Source organism: Protomyctophum parallelum (assembly GCF_964188405.1).
Source record: "Protomyctophum parallelum genome assembly, chromosome: 7".
Classification (NCBI taxonomy): domain Eukaryota; kingdom Metazoa; phylum Chordata; class Actinopteri; order Myctophiformes; family Myctophidae; genus Protomyctophum; species Protomyctophum parallelum.
Genome location: NC_139705.1, coordinates 20,277,508 through 20,290,759, shown reverse-complemented (window position 1 = coordinate 20,290,759; position 13,252 = coordinate 20,277,508). Strand labels below are relative to the sequence as shown.

The 13,252-nt window shown below is 40.9% G+C and overlaps 1 protein-coding gene and 2 long non-coding RNA genes across 3 annotated transcripts; all 3 read right to left on the bottom strand.

Moving 5' to 3' along the window:
- Positions 1-1,631: 1,631 nt before the first annotated feature.
- LOC310861061 lies at positions 1,632-3,262 on the bottom strand. The gene is made up of 4 exons (XR_014569453.1): positions 3,141-3,262; positions 2,840-3,026; positions 2,410-2,630; positions 1,632-2,098 (listed from the first exon to the last, which is right to left on the bottom strand). It is a non-coding gene; the product is annotated as an uncharacterized lncRNA (long non-coding RNA).
- Positions 3,263-3,595: 333 nt separating this feature from the next.
- troap (trophinin associated protein) lies at positions 3,596-10,761 on the bottom strand (the record flags this gene model as incomplete). Its single annotated transcript, XM_083769714.1, has 9 exons — positions 10,295-10,761; positions 10,048-10,163; positions 8,820-8,871; positions 8,140-8,225; positions 6,905-6,956; positions 5,927-6,027; positions 5,711-5,765; positions 3,803-3,855; positions 3,596-3,706 (listed from the first exon to the last, which is right to left on the bottom strand). Exons 1-9 carry the CDS (start codon positions 10,740-10,742, stop codon positions 3,596-3,598), a joined length of 1,074 nt encoding a protein of 357 aa, XP_083625840.1. The 5' UTR covers positions 10,743-10,761.
- A 35-nt stretch (positions 10,762-10,796) lies between these two features.
- Positions 10,797-13,013, bottom strand: LOC310861653. The gene is made up of 4 exons (XR_014569503.1): positions 12,908-13,013; positions 12,272-12,343; positions 11,012-11,246; positions 10,797-10,904 (listed from the first exon to the last, which is right to left on the bottom strand). It is a non-coding gene; the product is annotated as an uncharacterized lncRNA (long non-coding RNA).
- Positions 13,014-13,252: the final 239 nt, after the last annotated feature.

Genomic DNA, 13,252 nt, shown 5'->3' with positions numbered 1-13,252 from the left:
GTGAGAATCAGTGTGTATATGCTGCCTGGCAGCAGCACTCAATGATAGTTGCCCAGCACTTTATATTCTCTACTCTGTTTATTTTATTTTAAGTGGCTCAAGTTGGAGCAAGTTACCTATAAAACCATACAGTTCACTCACTGTGTAAGCAGGTCTGCAGATATTCAACCTCCACTGCGTCTGGAATCCAGGGAGGAGAATTGGAACTGGAGGTGAATTGTTTGGAGGAGGAGGATTTTCCTGTATTTGGAGTTGATTTCATGTTCAGACCCCACTATATGGAATATACTTGACTGACCACTAGAGGAGTTTTTTCCCCCATTGCCTGACAGCAAGATTAATTTTTACATTGAAGATGATCCATTTGGTCTTTGTTTTATTTGAATGCAACATTTCAAAAGTAATTTTGCTTTATTTTCAAAAGGTTGAATTAACCCCATTTGTACTCCCAGGTCTTTGAGTTGAACATTGAATATATCTTTTTTGATTGGTTCTCAACTTAGTTTTTTCATTGAAAGCAAATGTGTTATATTTATACCCACCAAACCCACCTCTGGTTCAAATACAAGAGACTGTTCCAATCAATTTAAGGGTTCTTGGTTTTTTTAGGGGGCGCTAGCCCCTCCTATCCCCAGCCTTGTGTCTGTGTGTACCACAGAATGTGATGATTTGATTTGCTGAGCATGGAATGTGATGATGTATGTCTTGTATGATGATAAGAGCGCCTCTCACTTCACGTGTTTTTACCAGCTGCTAATTACACCGGTAGTCCTACTGATGAGTGGGTTGCCAAGTCCGCTTATTTCCAGCCAAACTTGAATTGTTTTTTTCCTAACAGTTGCTTGGCTGGTTTTTGGAGGTTGGTTAGCTTATTTCTGTCACGACAGTTGGCAACACTGCCAACCATACTGACGAGTACTTCTGATTGCTGATTGGCTGCCTTGTCTCCAGCAACAACCTATATTATAGGTTGTTGCTGGAGACAAGGCAGCCAATCAGTCCTATAACATCCCATCTGCACGCCATGAAGAAGAGTCACAACAAAATACTAGCCATGTGGAAATTGCCAGCAACCAGGCATGTGGAAAATAAACCACACGCATCAACGTGAACGGCATGACACGCATCACAAACTATGGCGGATCCCCGCGGCGACCTCCCTTATCCGGACCACCACACAGACTATCACAGACCCCCACGCCGATCACCGCGGTATTCTGCTTGGGGGTCTGCGGATAAGGGGGGGTCCCCGTGGAGGTTGGCAAGTAAAAAGGGTCCATTGGTTCCATTTGTAGTAGGCTATGGCTACGCTATTCACATTCTCTTGTTTCCACACACATTAAATAGATATTTACAGTTCATAGCACAATTCTGGAGATATACGGCAGCAGCTGGTTATTAATTAATAATGTATGAATTCTTGTTTTTTTATTGAGTAGTTTGTTCGATTTCCTCCACACCAACTAGCTACACAAAAAAGGAGGCCAAGTTCCTCTCTGGTAGGTACACGCAGGCCTACCTGGCAGTGGCACCCCCAAGCAGCTAACTGAGGAAACCGTTACACATGCATACATGGGGATATACTGAAGAAATCAAAATCTTAGGCACACAAATTTATTATAACAGTACTACATAATAATCAATTCACATACGACTCCAGTGTATTGTATAAATGTTGAAGTATGCAACACAGACAACATAAAAAACACTCATGTCCTACCCCGGATTAGATCCCCATTCACCCGAAAAAGCAGTTTATCACGTTCATTAGTGACAATGCAGACTGTGTGACATTGGAGACATTGAATTGTTTGACAGTAATGTTTTCTGGTGTATGCATAAAAACAGATAATTAATATTGCGCTAATAATATAATCAATCCTGGCTACAACAATGTTTTGGACACTAAGTTGAGAGACTCATTCAAGAATAAAAAGTGTGCCATAAAGAATTTCTACAGTGCAAGTTGTGAAAAGAGTCTCCATCCCCAAGTCCTTTGAGCAGTGTCAGTGAGACGTCCTTTCGTCAAGCCACCAGTCTGTCTCGTTCCATTCCTCTTGATACACGTCCAAGACTATGGATTGATCGGCACAAATCTCTGGATGAGGGGAGCACAAGAAGTAAATAATGTTAATATACCAGAGTATATATATACAGTATAATGTCTACACATTATATACACACACACATACTGAAATAATCCATAACGAACTGTTTAACATTTTATTAAAATGTCAAATCACAACACAAGACACTTTACATGTAGAGCAGAGACCCGACAGAAATCACGCAATTCTGCGACAGCGGTAACGAAAAACTCCCCCTAACTGGAATCAGGAAGACCCGAACATCTACCTCGACAACCGTTACAATGATAACAACTAATAGTGCATCTTAAAATTAACTCACAGTTAACTCCTGTAAATGCAGGACAGAGGCAATTGGGTTCCGGCAGCGAGGTCGGGGGGGTTGGAAAGCTGGAGGGGGCAAGGCAGAGGCAGGGGCAGGGGCAGGGGCAGGGAGTGATGTGTAGGTGGCCACCTCATCATCCAGCCGCTCCTCCTCCAGAAGGCGCTTGCGTCTCCGCAGCAATGCAACACAGCCTGCAGCGCCACTCTTCTGAACAGTGTCTGAAAACAGAGAGGTTCAGGTGACAGGTACCTGTAGTTGCAACCCAAAATAAACGTATGCAAGTACATCTGAAAAGATGTGTGATTGAGTGACGTGTGAGGGTGGATATGCAATATTTTAACGAGATCAGTTACAAAAACAATTCAGTGCAGTGTTATGTCTCTACTAGCCCTAATGTTGCCACGAAGAACTGAAGATAAAGTCTTACTATGCTTCTCCCGCAGAACAGAGCTTTCTAGCTTCTCAACATAGGGAGTTCTGATGAGGTTTTTGCCCGTTGAGAAGAAAATCACAGATTGTCTCTCCGGTGCCTGCAAGAATGGCTGTCCTCCTGCCCTCCTCTGGGACTCCTGGTAGTTACTTATCTCCCCCTTTTGTTCAGGGTGAGATGTGATCTGGAAGAGGAGAGGCAGAAACAGCATGAATGAAATGATTATGTTGTTGTAATGTTTGTAATGTGCTTTGACCACCAATGCATTATCCATTATAGTTTGGGTTTGTTATCTTACATCGGAATGCTGGTCTGAGATCTGCTCTGCTTTTTCCTCAGCACCTCCATCTGTTAGTGACGTCGTACAAGGAGGACAATTCTCCTCTTCATCAGTAAACAACTTCTTCTGGACAACATCCTGCCAAAAGATGTTTTATTATTTTAATTATTTATATTTATTGCCTGATGTTTCCCCTAGAAATATAATCATGGCCTGCTGCAACACCATCACCATCAGTGTGCAACTACACCGTGTAGAATTCCACACAAGCATTTCAAAGTCCATCTCAGAATCACCTGTTCAAATGCCCTGTGTAGGAAATCTGGTTTTGTAAAATAACACATGCTCACAATAGAAGAACGCACAAAAAGTCAAAGAGTCAAACACATAAAAATACTTTATTTAAATGAACAATATATATAATGCAGACATGACAAAGAAACCAGTATGGTATGACACTTAATTCATATAATTTAGAAATTCCCTTCCCTCACCTCCTTGTGTGGTGCCTCATCATAGCTCTGGCGGCCATTGAGCAAGGGGGAGCCAGTATAGTGCACCCGAGATGCAGACAGAAATTTCCTCTGAAAAGAGAAACATCATTAGATGCAGGAATGAGTGTCACTGTAGGTCTGTAGGAGAGCTGGCACTCAAAAAATTTGACAAAATGGGACACATACGTGTATACTGGACAGAGGACCATGCCTGTTGTCAGGGATTCTCTGTGAAGACTCTGAACAAAACAATCACATAAAGACAAGTCACAATGTTATCAGGACCACAACAGCGTCGGGCATGTTTAGCCCATTGACTATGAGTCACAGTATACTTGGCATTAGCATCGGTACCCAGGCTTTTTAGTCTGGCAGCCAGGGTTATGGGGTGGGAAATTTGGAATATAGTCTTTTTTATCGGCCTAAAATATTGTCTATATACACATTCATGAATCCACTTGCTGACCGGCTGTCACTATTGGGCAATTTCTTTTTATAGGGGTTGTGACCCGACTATTAACATTCTATGGCAGGCAAAAGTAAAACTTTCCTTTTGCTTTAAGGAGTAAGTAGCCTTGCCGAGCCATGAGGCCCATAGGGCAGGAGCCTATCTCCCGTTTCTGTAGCGTGAGACTACAGAAAGTACACCCCCTGGCTTTTGCTTTAAGTAGCATGTGGCTATAGCTGCTTTGAGCCCAAGTGCTCAGATTGGTGAACCAATAGGATCCACCAGCTGTTTTTGCCGGCATCCGCCGGCTGGGGCAGGCTAACTTGGCATTAATATTACTAGCCAACATTTACTCAGTTATAAGGTTTGATAACTATTTATTAGGAAATAATTCCCCATTCATTTTCCCCATAGGCTTAAGTATTTATTTAAAGACTTTTACACACAAAGCCAACTCGGCTCGTGACAAATCATGACAATATAAACACAATGTTTTGGGCAGATGAAATAATTAGTAAGAAGAAAAACAAAACAAAAAGTGTTGTACCCTGCCTTTTTGAGTGGTGCAACCACTCCTAGAACCAGCAATGTCCGTCTGTCCCTATGTCTGTCTGTCTGTTTGTATGTTTTGGGTACCAACAGGGGGCGCTGTTGCACCACTCACTTCAGACAGGTCTGATTATTTTCCATAAACATTGTGTTTATTGTCATGATTTGCCACAAGCCAAGTTGACTTTGTCCACGGTGTAAACGTCTTTAAATAAATACTTTTTGAAAAGCCTATGGGGAAAATTTATGGGGAATTATTTCCTAGGCCACTCGTCGTTCTGAAAGGGGACGGGACTATGACGCTCTATACCGGTATGTGGCCAAAACTCAGTGGGATTAGTATCGCAATCTTACCCATTGCCCCCATGGTTTCTTTGCGCCTTCTGGAAACAGGGACTCTCTGTGCCTGTAAAGAGAAGGACCACGTTATTACGGTAAGTTTTATGTTTATTAATTAATGAGAGAGCTGTTATGAGAACAACTGGCTAAAAGAAGCAAGGAGTGAGGAAGAATAACACATTACACAAAATCGATCGCTGCTTAAGCTTAAAGTATATTATAGACATGTACCATGTACTAAATTAGCCCTTACTGTGTAGATAGAAGTGCCTCTGCCAGGTGTGGGGCCCCCAGCCTTCACCCCCTCATTCTGGAGGATGCTTTGCAGGGCAGCAGGGTCTGGGGAGAACTCCACTGAATTTGTTGGTCCTTTAAGAAATGTTAAAGTAGATACAGTCAGCACCAATAATAATTCCTGAAACAGCTTAGTGATATTGTTGTAGTATATAGAAACCGCTTACAGTGATATTGTTGTAGTATATAGTTTAGACACAGCACCACTACACACAAGATAATTAATTCTGTTCCTGAATTAATATTATATGTTCATTATGTTTTAATGTGGAGTTGTAAACAAAGCAATGATGTGGACTACTAAAGCTAAAGCCATTAACAGAAATGATGAGATTCAATTTATTGTCAATGTACAGTACAAGTACAGCAAATGTTATCAACTGTATACCGGTATATGGCCAAAACTGTGAATAGACGGCGACTCAGTGGTATGGTGCTTTAAGAGAATAGTATCGCAATCTTACCCATTGCTTCGCCAATAGTTTCTTTGCGCCTTCTGGAAACAGGTACCCTCTGTGCCTGTAAAGAGAAGGACCACGTTAAAAAGAACTACGGTATGTTTATCGATGAGAGCCGTTAAAAGAAGCAAAGAATGAAGAAGAACACATGACACAATCGTTCGCTGCCTGCTTAAGCTTAAAGTCTATTACATTACCATGTAAGTATAAATTAGCCCTTACTGTGTAGATAGAAGTGCCTCTGCCAGGTGTGGGGCCCCCAGCCTTCACCCCCTCATTCTGGAGGATGCTTTGCAGGGCAGCAGGGTCTGGGGAGAACTCCACTGAAATTGTTGGTCCAAATGTTAAAGGGCACCACTGTCTGAATTAATATTATTGGTGAGGTTTTGTGTATGATTATATTATACCTTAGAGTTGTAAACAAAACAATGATATTAGTGTCATGAAAAGCTTGTCTTTCCCAGATTGGCTATAGTCAGCTGCATATCGAAACCTGCCATACAAATGCCATATCAGGGTCTCAAAATAATGCTTATTATTTTCACCGATATTGATGACGCAGGCCTGCCTGTCTCTTTAAGAGCGTCAGTTGTTAGTGGGGAGGGGGGCTTACATCTACTTTCACCAGCAAAGCGAAAAATGTCTTAACCCATTGATGCCTGAGGCTGAATCTGGGAACGCCTTCTAGGGCCTGACTAAGGTTTCTGAAAACCTTCAAATTCTGATGATAGTTATGTTGCTACATGTATAGCAATAGCTGGTGAGACACAGAGAGCGCGCCGGCATCAAGGGTAGAACAACGTATACGTTGCACCAGGCGTCAATGGGTTAAATATAATATATCAGCCGATGAGATCTGTGATAATTTCAATATTGTGCATCTACCACAAACTATTCCTGGCATTGTTTGGATGCCTCAATCGATGCCTAATCGAAAAACAATCTGTGATAGGTCTTATTTTGTATTCCTAAACTGATTACATTTTATGATGAAGGTCGCAATCTTTCAGAAATGGTGTTTGTTCATGCTAGTCCAACTAGCTATAATTGATGCATTCCATTGAACCTCTGGTTCCAGTTGGCCTCCAGTGTCCTCCAAGTGTCAAATGCTTCCACCTTGGCGTCCCTTCCTTTAGCTCTCTTCTTTAATATTAGTAATGGAGAACATTACAGCACACAAGTTAAGTTTTATTATCTAACCTGTAGTTGGCCTATCCTTCTTTCGACTCTTCGGAACAGAAATTCTCAGGGCCTGAAAAGTACAGAGATTACAATTAATTCATCAAAAACAGTGGGTGGTGGGGGAGGTAAACACACTCAGATAACAATTTGAAATCAGTTAAATAAGGCTGGGTTGTGATAATAGCCGAAACATGTCTATGACTAAAAATAATGTCCTTATGCATTAGTTTATATTTTAGTTTCTTCCGATCCTTCCACAGTGCTGTGCATGCTACCAAGGTTGGACAGTGATTGTTTGTACTTTTGAGAAGCTATTGATTGAATGAATAGATCAATGCCACCTCAATACAATCTCAGGGCTTTCATTAGCTTTGGTGGAACAGAAAAACTCCATTAACTTGATGCCTAGTGAGTTATTCCATTTATCATAGCAACCGATTCCAGGACAAAGCAATTCCACTGATTGCATTATATTCATAACACATCATATTGCCCCCATTCCTTATTTGCATAACATGTTGTGGAACTGGATTAAGACAATTTTGTATTGATGCAACAGTGTAAAATATATTGGAATTACAATCCTAACTAGGGAGTGTGCATACAAAGTTGTATACAGATGGGTGCAGGTATAGGTGAAAACATGAATTGGGCTGTTATACCACCACCATAAGGCTGATTTGAAAATGTTAAGTGCCATTTCTTCCTTTGCCTAGTGGGAATGTGCGTGCATAATTTCACAGAAACCACATGCTGTGTTGAAGATTTGAGGCATTTTGTTCAAAACGGACCAATCCTGCAAACTTTGGAAGGCAATCTTAACCAATGGGGATGGAAAATGGGGAAGCGGACATGTCCGTGTTGATCACATGACTACAGAGATAGTGTATACCGATTTGCGTGATATATGGATAAAATGTGTAGGGGTAAAGAAATTGGACAGAGGTTTGTCGTTGGCATCCAGGGAGTCTGTGTGAACAGTTTGGCATCAACCGGGCCAATGGAGGTTACAGTCAATGTTCCAAGGTTCTGTAATGTTCTGATATAGAAGCCCAGGCTAGCCTATTAAGGAAAAATCATTTAGACCTAGTTTTATCTTCTCAAAATCTTATTTTTACTTCTCGTCTTTCATACAGTAAATTTATTTTGTGCATTAATATTTTTTGCCAAATGCCAAATAAAACAAATGACATGGATTATTTTTTATTATGATCTTTAAAATCAACCCAGATGACAACAGAAACTGAACACACCTGGTAGTTAAAAGGTTTTGTGGACCGTGGAGTTTCTTCATTCTGCATGATGTTTTGCAACGCAGCAGGGTCTGGGGAGAACTCCACTGAAATTGTTGGTTCAAATGGCATACAGTCAGCATCTAATAATTCCTGAAACGGCTTACAGTGATATAGAAGTATACTTTATCTGAAACTATGCAATAGTATAATAATGAACAAGCAACACTACACACCACAGAATTAATTCCGTTCCTGAATTCATATTATTGGTTCATTAATCATTATGTTATACCGTGGAGTTGTAAACAAATCAATGATATTAGTGTCATGGAAAGCTTGTCTTTCCCAGATTGGCTAGTCAACGCTGATGCATACACATTATGGCCAAAGCAGTGAAAAGGCTATAGCTGCGTATAACAGTGTTATCAAAAAGTATGTAGTGTGCACATCGAAAAATAACCTGTGATAGGTCTTATTTTATATTCGTAAACCAATTAAATGTTGACAAAGGTCGCAATCATTCAGAAATGGTGTTTGTTCATGCTGGTCCATCTAGCTCTAATTGATTGCATTCAATTGAACTTCTGGTTCCAGTTTGCCTCCAGTGTCCTCCAAACGTAAAGGATGCCGTTTAATAAGGAACTTTAATATTAGTAATTGAGAATTTTACAGCACACAAGTTAAGATTATTTTCTAACCTGTAGTTGGCCTATCCTTCTTTCGACTCTTCGGAGCAGAAACTCTCAGGGCCTGATAAGTACAGAGAATACAATTAATTACAATCAAAAACAGTGTGTGTGGGCCCGGGCTAGTGTAGCAGTCCGGGCACCTAGGCTGTTCGTCGTTGGCATCCAGGGAGTGTGTGTGTGTGTGTGTGTGTGCAGTTTGCCATCGACCGGGCCAACGGTGCCAGAGATTAGCTGGTAACAGACGGACACACGGATGGAGTGCAAAACATACTGTACTCTCCCCATGCCTTCGGCTGGTGGAGACAACAAATGAGCACATACAAGAGCAATGTTATCCAACTTATAACTAGGGGTGCACGATTATGAAATTAATAATTATGAACAATATCCGATTATTTGCAGGGTCATATCTGCCGATACCGATTCTGACCGATTCCCATATTATACAGAGGACCACAAGCCTAGGCTGTTTTCACAACTGAATTAGATATCTACAAGTACGGAACTATGCTCACCAATCTATCCCCAATTTTGAGTTTCTCCCTGAAGACAATTTATTGTACAAACATTTATTGTGTCCACCTGGGTCAAAACAATGGCCAATGGCCAAAATTGTATACATTTTGGTGTGATATATTTAATAAATGGTTTTCAGATGTGTATGGATGTGTGTTTGAACCTGACCCAGAGACCGCACTTTTTGGTTCTTCTCAAATACTGTCAAATCACAATGTTTCAGTACAAAATACAATGATGTATGGTATGGTAATTGCAAAAAAAGTGATTATAAGACTCTGGAAATCAGATGAAGTACCTAATTTCAAACTTTCGCTATGACATGATGGACAATTCAAATAAGTTCTATGTTATATGGCAGCCATTTCTAGATCACCTTGCTCAAATGTCACTGATTGAACCTCAGCATCTAGTTGCATGTCCTCCACTCTACACAATCTAGCAGTGTAATGTAATAACTCATTCAGAATGAAATCATGCCCTGTTCTTTTCTTTCTTTTTCTTGTCTTGTCTTTTTTATTATTATTATTTATCTGTCTGTCCTATTTCGTAATAAAAATATTAAAAATACATTGTAGCAGCTGTGCAGTGGTGTGTGTGTGTGGAAAAAGTATGTGTTATACACCCCCCCCCCCCCCCCGTATATCTAGGTGTGCCCTGGGATTTTTTTGGCTATGAAAAGTGTGCCCTGGCAGAAAAAAGATTGGGAAACTGAACACACCTGGCAGTTAAAAGGTTTTGTGGACTGTGGAGTTGTTGATGACATATTGTTTCTCTCATTCTGCAGGAACCTGAGCATGGCTGCATGGTCTGGCTGATGTAATGTCTCCCCTTTGCCTGAAAGACAGAAAACCTCAATCGTAGTAAGTGTTAACCCTTCCATGCAAGACAATCAGAAAGAAAGCGAAACAGTCAAAAAAGAAAACCAGTAATTTGCTATTGTCTTGTTGCACAGACAAAACGGTTACCAGCTGTACTGCTTGAAGAATTGACATCCGAAGCAGAATACACAGTCTGCCAAGTATGAGGGGTCTCCGATGGATCTTTGAGACTGAGCAAGCCAAAGTTATTTAAACAGGCCTCTGTACCAGCAGTAGGCTCAGCCAAGGCAGAGACGCTCTTGGGAATGGATAATGAAGAATTGGACAGACCCAGTGGGCTTCTGGAAAATGTACTGCCATGCCCAGGATACATTGCTGATGCATGTAAAGTATTGTTTACAATTTTAGTTATATGTTTGGGAGCATGAGACACATCACTAGAAGGCTGATATCCTTGAGGCTTCTCTTTTTCTCTGGATAAATCCCTGTTCAGTAACAAGTCTTTCCTCGTTGAATGTTGAGCAGTAGAGAGGTGAGCTTTGACACCTTGAGTCTTTGAGGTTGCACTGGTTGGTTTAGCATTCATGTCCTTCATTTTTGAATTGGCAGTGCAAGTTTTCTCAAGTAGTGTAGCTCTAGCTTGAGTTGCTGTAGCTACAGTTTGAGGCTTCTGATGGATTGCCATTTTTGTTGTCCTAGGTGAAGAAAAGTTGAATGGCATAGGCTTGGTGCATGGCTTGCTTCTCTTTGATTTTTTCTACAGGAAAATGAGAAAGCACAAAAGACATAACACGATCACAAACATCTCGTTTATATTGAGTGAAACAAATTAGGTAGGTTCACAAGTGGGGAAAAGGCACTTACAGCCGGAGAGTTCTCCTCCCACCTTTTGTGGGATTTAGTGAAATCAGAGGGAACTTGAAGATGCAAAGATTTTGCAAGCACCGGTAGTCTACTTAGACCTGGTCTCGCTGGTGCCTTTTGGTTTTTGGAGCCCTCTGGGTCCTGGTTCTCCATATCTTTTTTGTGAAGGTGAGGCACAGGCTGCTGTTTAGAAGCCATCGATTTTGCAGGCATTGTGTTAAGTTCATTCTTCATTCTGTGTAGAGAGAATCAGTGTGTTAAAGCAATAAACTACTTTGTCTTGATTTCCAATATCACCATCACCAATAATGGTAGTCAGAAAAGTAATTAATCATAACTATAGACATTGGTATTGTGATAATGCTGGCCGTTGGCCGGAGGTTCCAGAGAGTAGACAGGTCCACAAGTATATTTCAGGCATTGTATTTACCTCCAAAGTGCAGTGAGTCAGTGACAATACAAAAAGTAATAAATACTGGCCAAAATAACATTCCAAAAATAGGAAACAAAAGACACCTGCTGGCTAAACTAAGAAAACACCACAGATCTTGAGACTGTTACAGGCTATTTAACCTTCGATGGGGTCCTGGCTAGCAGCTCTCCTTGATGTCTCTTCTAGCCTCAGGTAATAATGAACTGCCACCACCTGCAGCAATCCTGCTTTTATACAGGTGGGGCAAACCATACCCAAGTGGCAATCAATTGACTAATCTTCCACACTACTATATACACTCAAACATATTTCAAAGGCCCAATTAATTCACAGGGCCTAACATAAAGACCAAACATAATACACACAGGAACAATCCCCCCCCCCCCCCCCCTCTACAGTACTTGGCACCCTCCAATCTAGAGAGGAGTGCCACTGCCAGTACTGCAGAGGATAGGCAGGTGACAAACATACAGTACCAATGCAACTTCAGTGTCAATAAATACAAATAAACATTTTAAACTCTTTCAACCATTGTGTCTATAGGGCACGGGCTGGCCTGTCCCGTGACAGGTATACTGGTAAAGATATTAGTACCAGGATGGCAGATAGCTAGATTAAAAGTTCTTATGAAAATACAGGGAAATGAAATAGCAGTGACCATGATGATGAAGGAACATACATTCAAATACAACATAAGGAACACAATCTACTTATTAATGCATCAAGATACCCTTCAGACCAAAATGTTTACACACACACACACACACACACACACACACACACACACACACACACACACACACACACACACACACACACACACTTACCTTATATGATCACTGTGAATTTTGTTCTGACTTTGCTGACCAAGTACTGGTGAAGAATCCATAATATGACGTCTAGTTTGAGGAGGATATAAGGACAGATATTGAGTATACTATATAATGTACAGTAGCGAAAGACTACAGTCAAGAACATCCATGTAATATGCATGTAATATACATGTAGTTGCAGACGGTAATGAAACATTCACTAGTCATTCTTGCAATATATAAAGTACTACTACTAGCCTAGCTACACTCACAAAACCTGAAACCAACTAACTTCACCCTGGTTCACAAAAAGCCTTGGTCCCCCCGTAGCAGTAAAATGGTGGCATCCGATCCAAATAGTGCTACCGATAAACGTACAATGATGCAAAAGCCAGGATTATATTATATATATTACCACGGTTCAAACTCTCGCTCTAAATGTTGATCGCATCTAGTCAATAACTCGGAAGTCGTTGCCCAGTCTCGATTCACATTTGTTGTCTTTGTCTAGTAACTTTAGGTATTTATTGTCCAGTCCATAGCGTAGCGGAGAACTCTCTCCCTGGAGCACCATACTAGGTTAACGTTTACAGAGTCGAGGACAAACTATTGATTTATTTTGTACTTCTGAATACAATGACACCAATTTACCTTAATCTCTCAATTGCATCAGTGTTTCCAGACTATAATAATTTCCAAAATGCCCGATAATTTGTAGAGTTGTAAATCCCTGCTGTGTTTTGAGTGAGTGCTCACAGCCTCACACCACACTGTCAACATCCATTCCTAGCTTCAGTTTGTAAAAAGCGCACAACTTGATTGGTTGTCAGAAAAACGTATACTGACCAATGGCCGTGGTAGTTTAGTCGCCGTATTATCTTCAGCCAATCATCTTCAGGACTGCCAAAACAGCTCCATGGAAACGACGCCAACGTTGTTTTATCACGTGACTGGATTTCTTTCTTTCTTTTTTTGCCGTGAGTACCAACCTTTCTT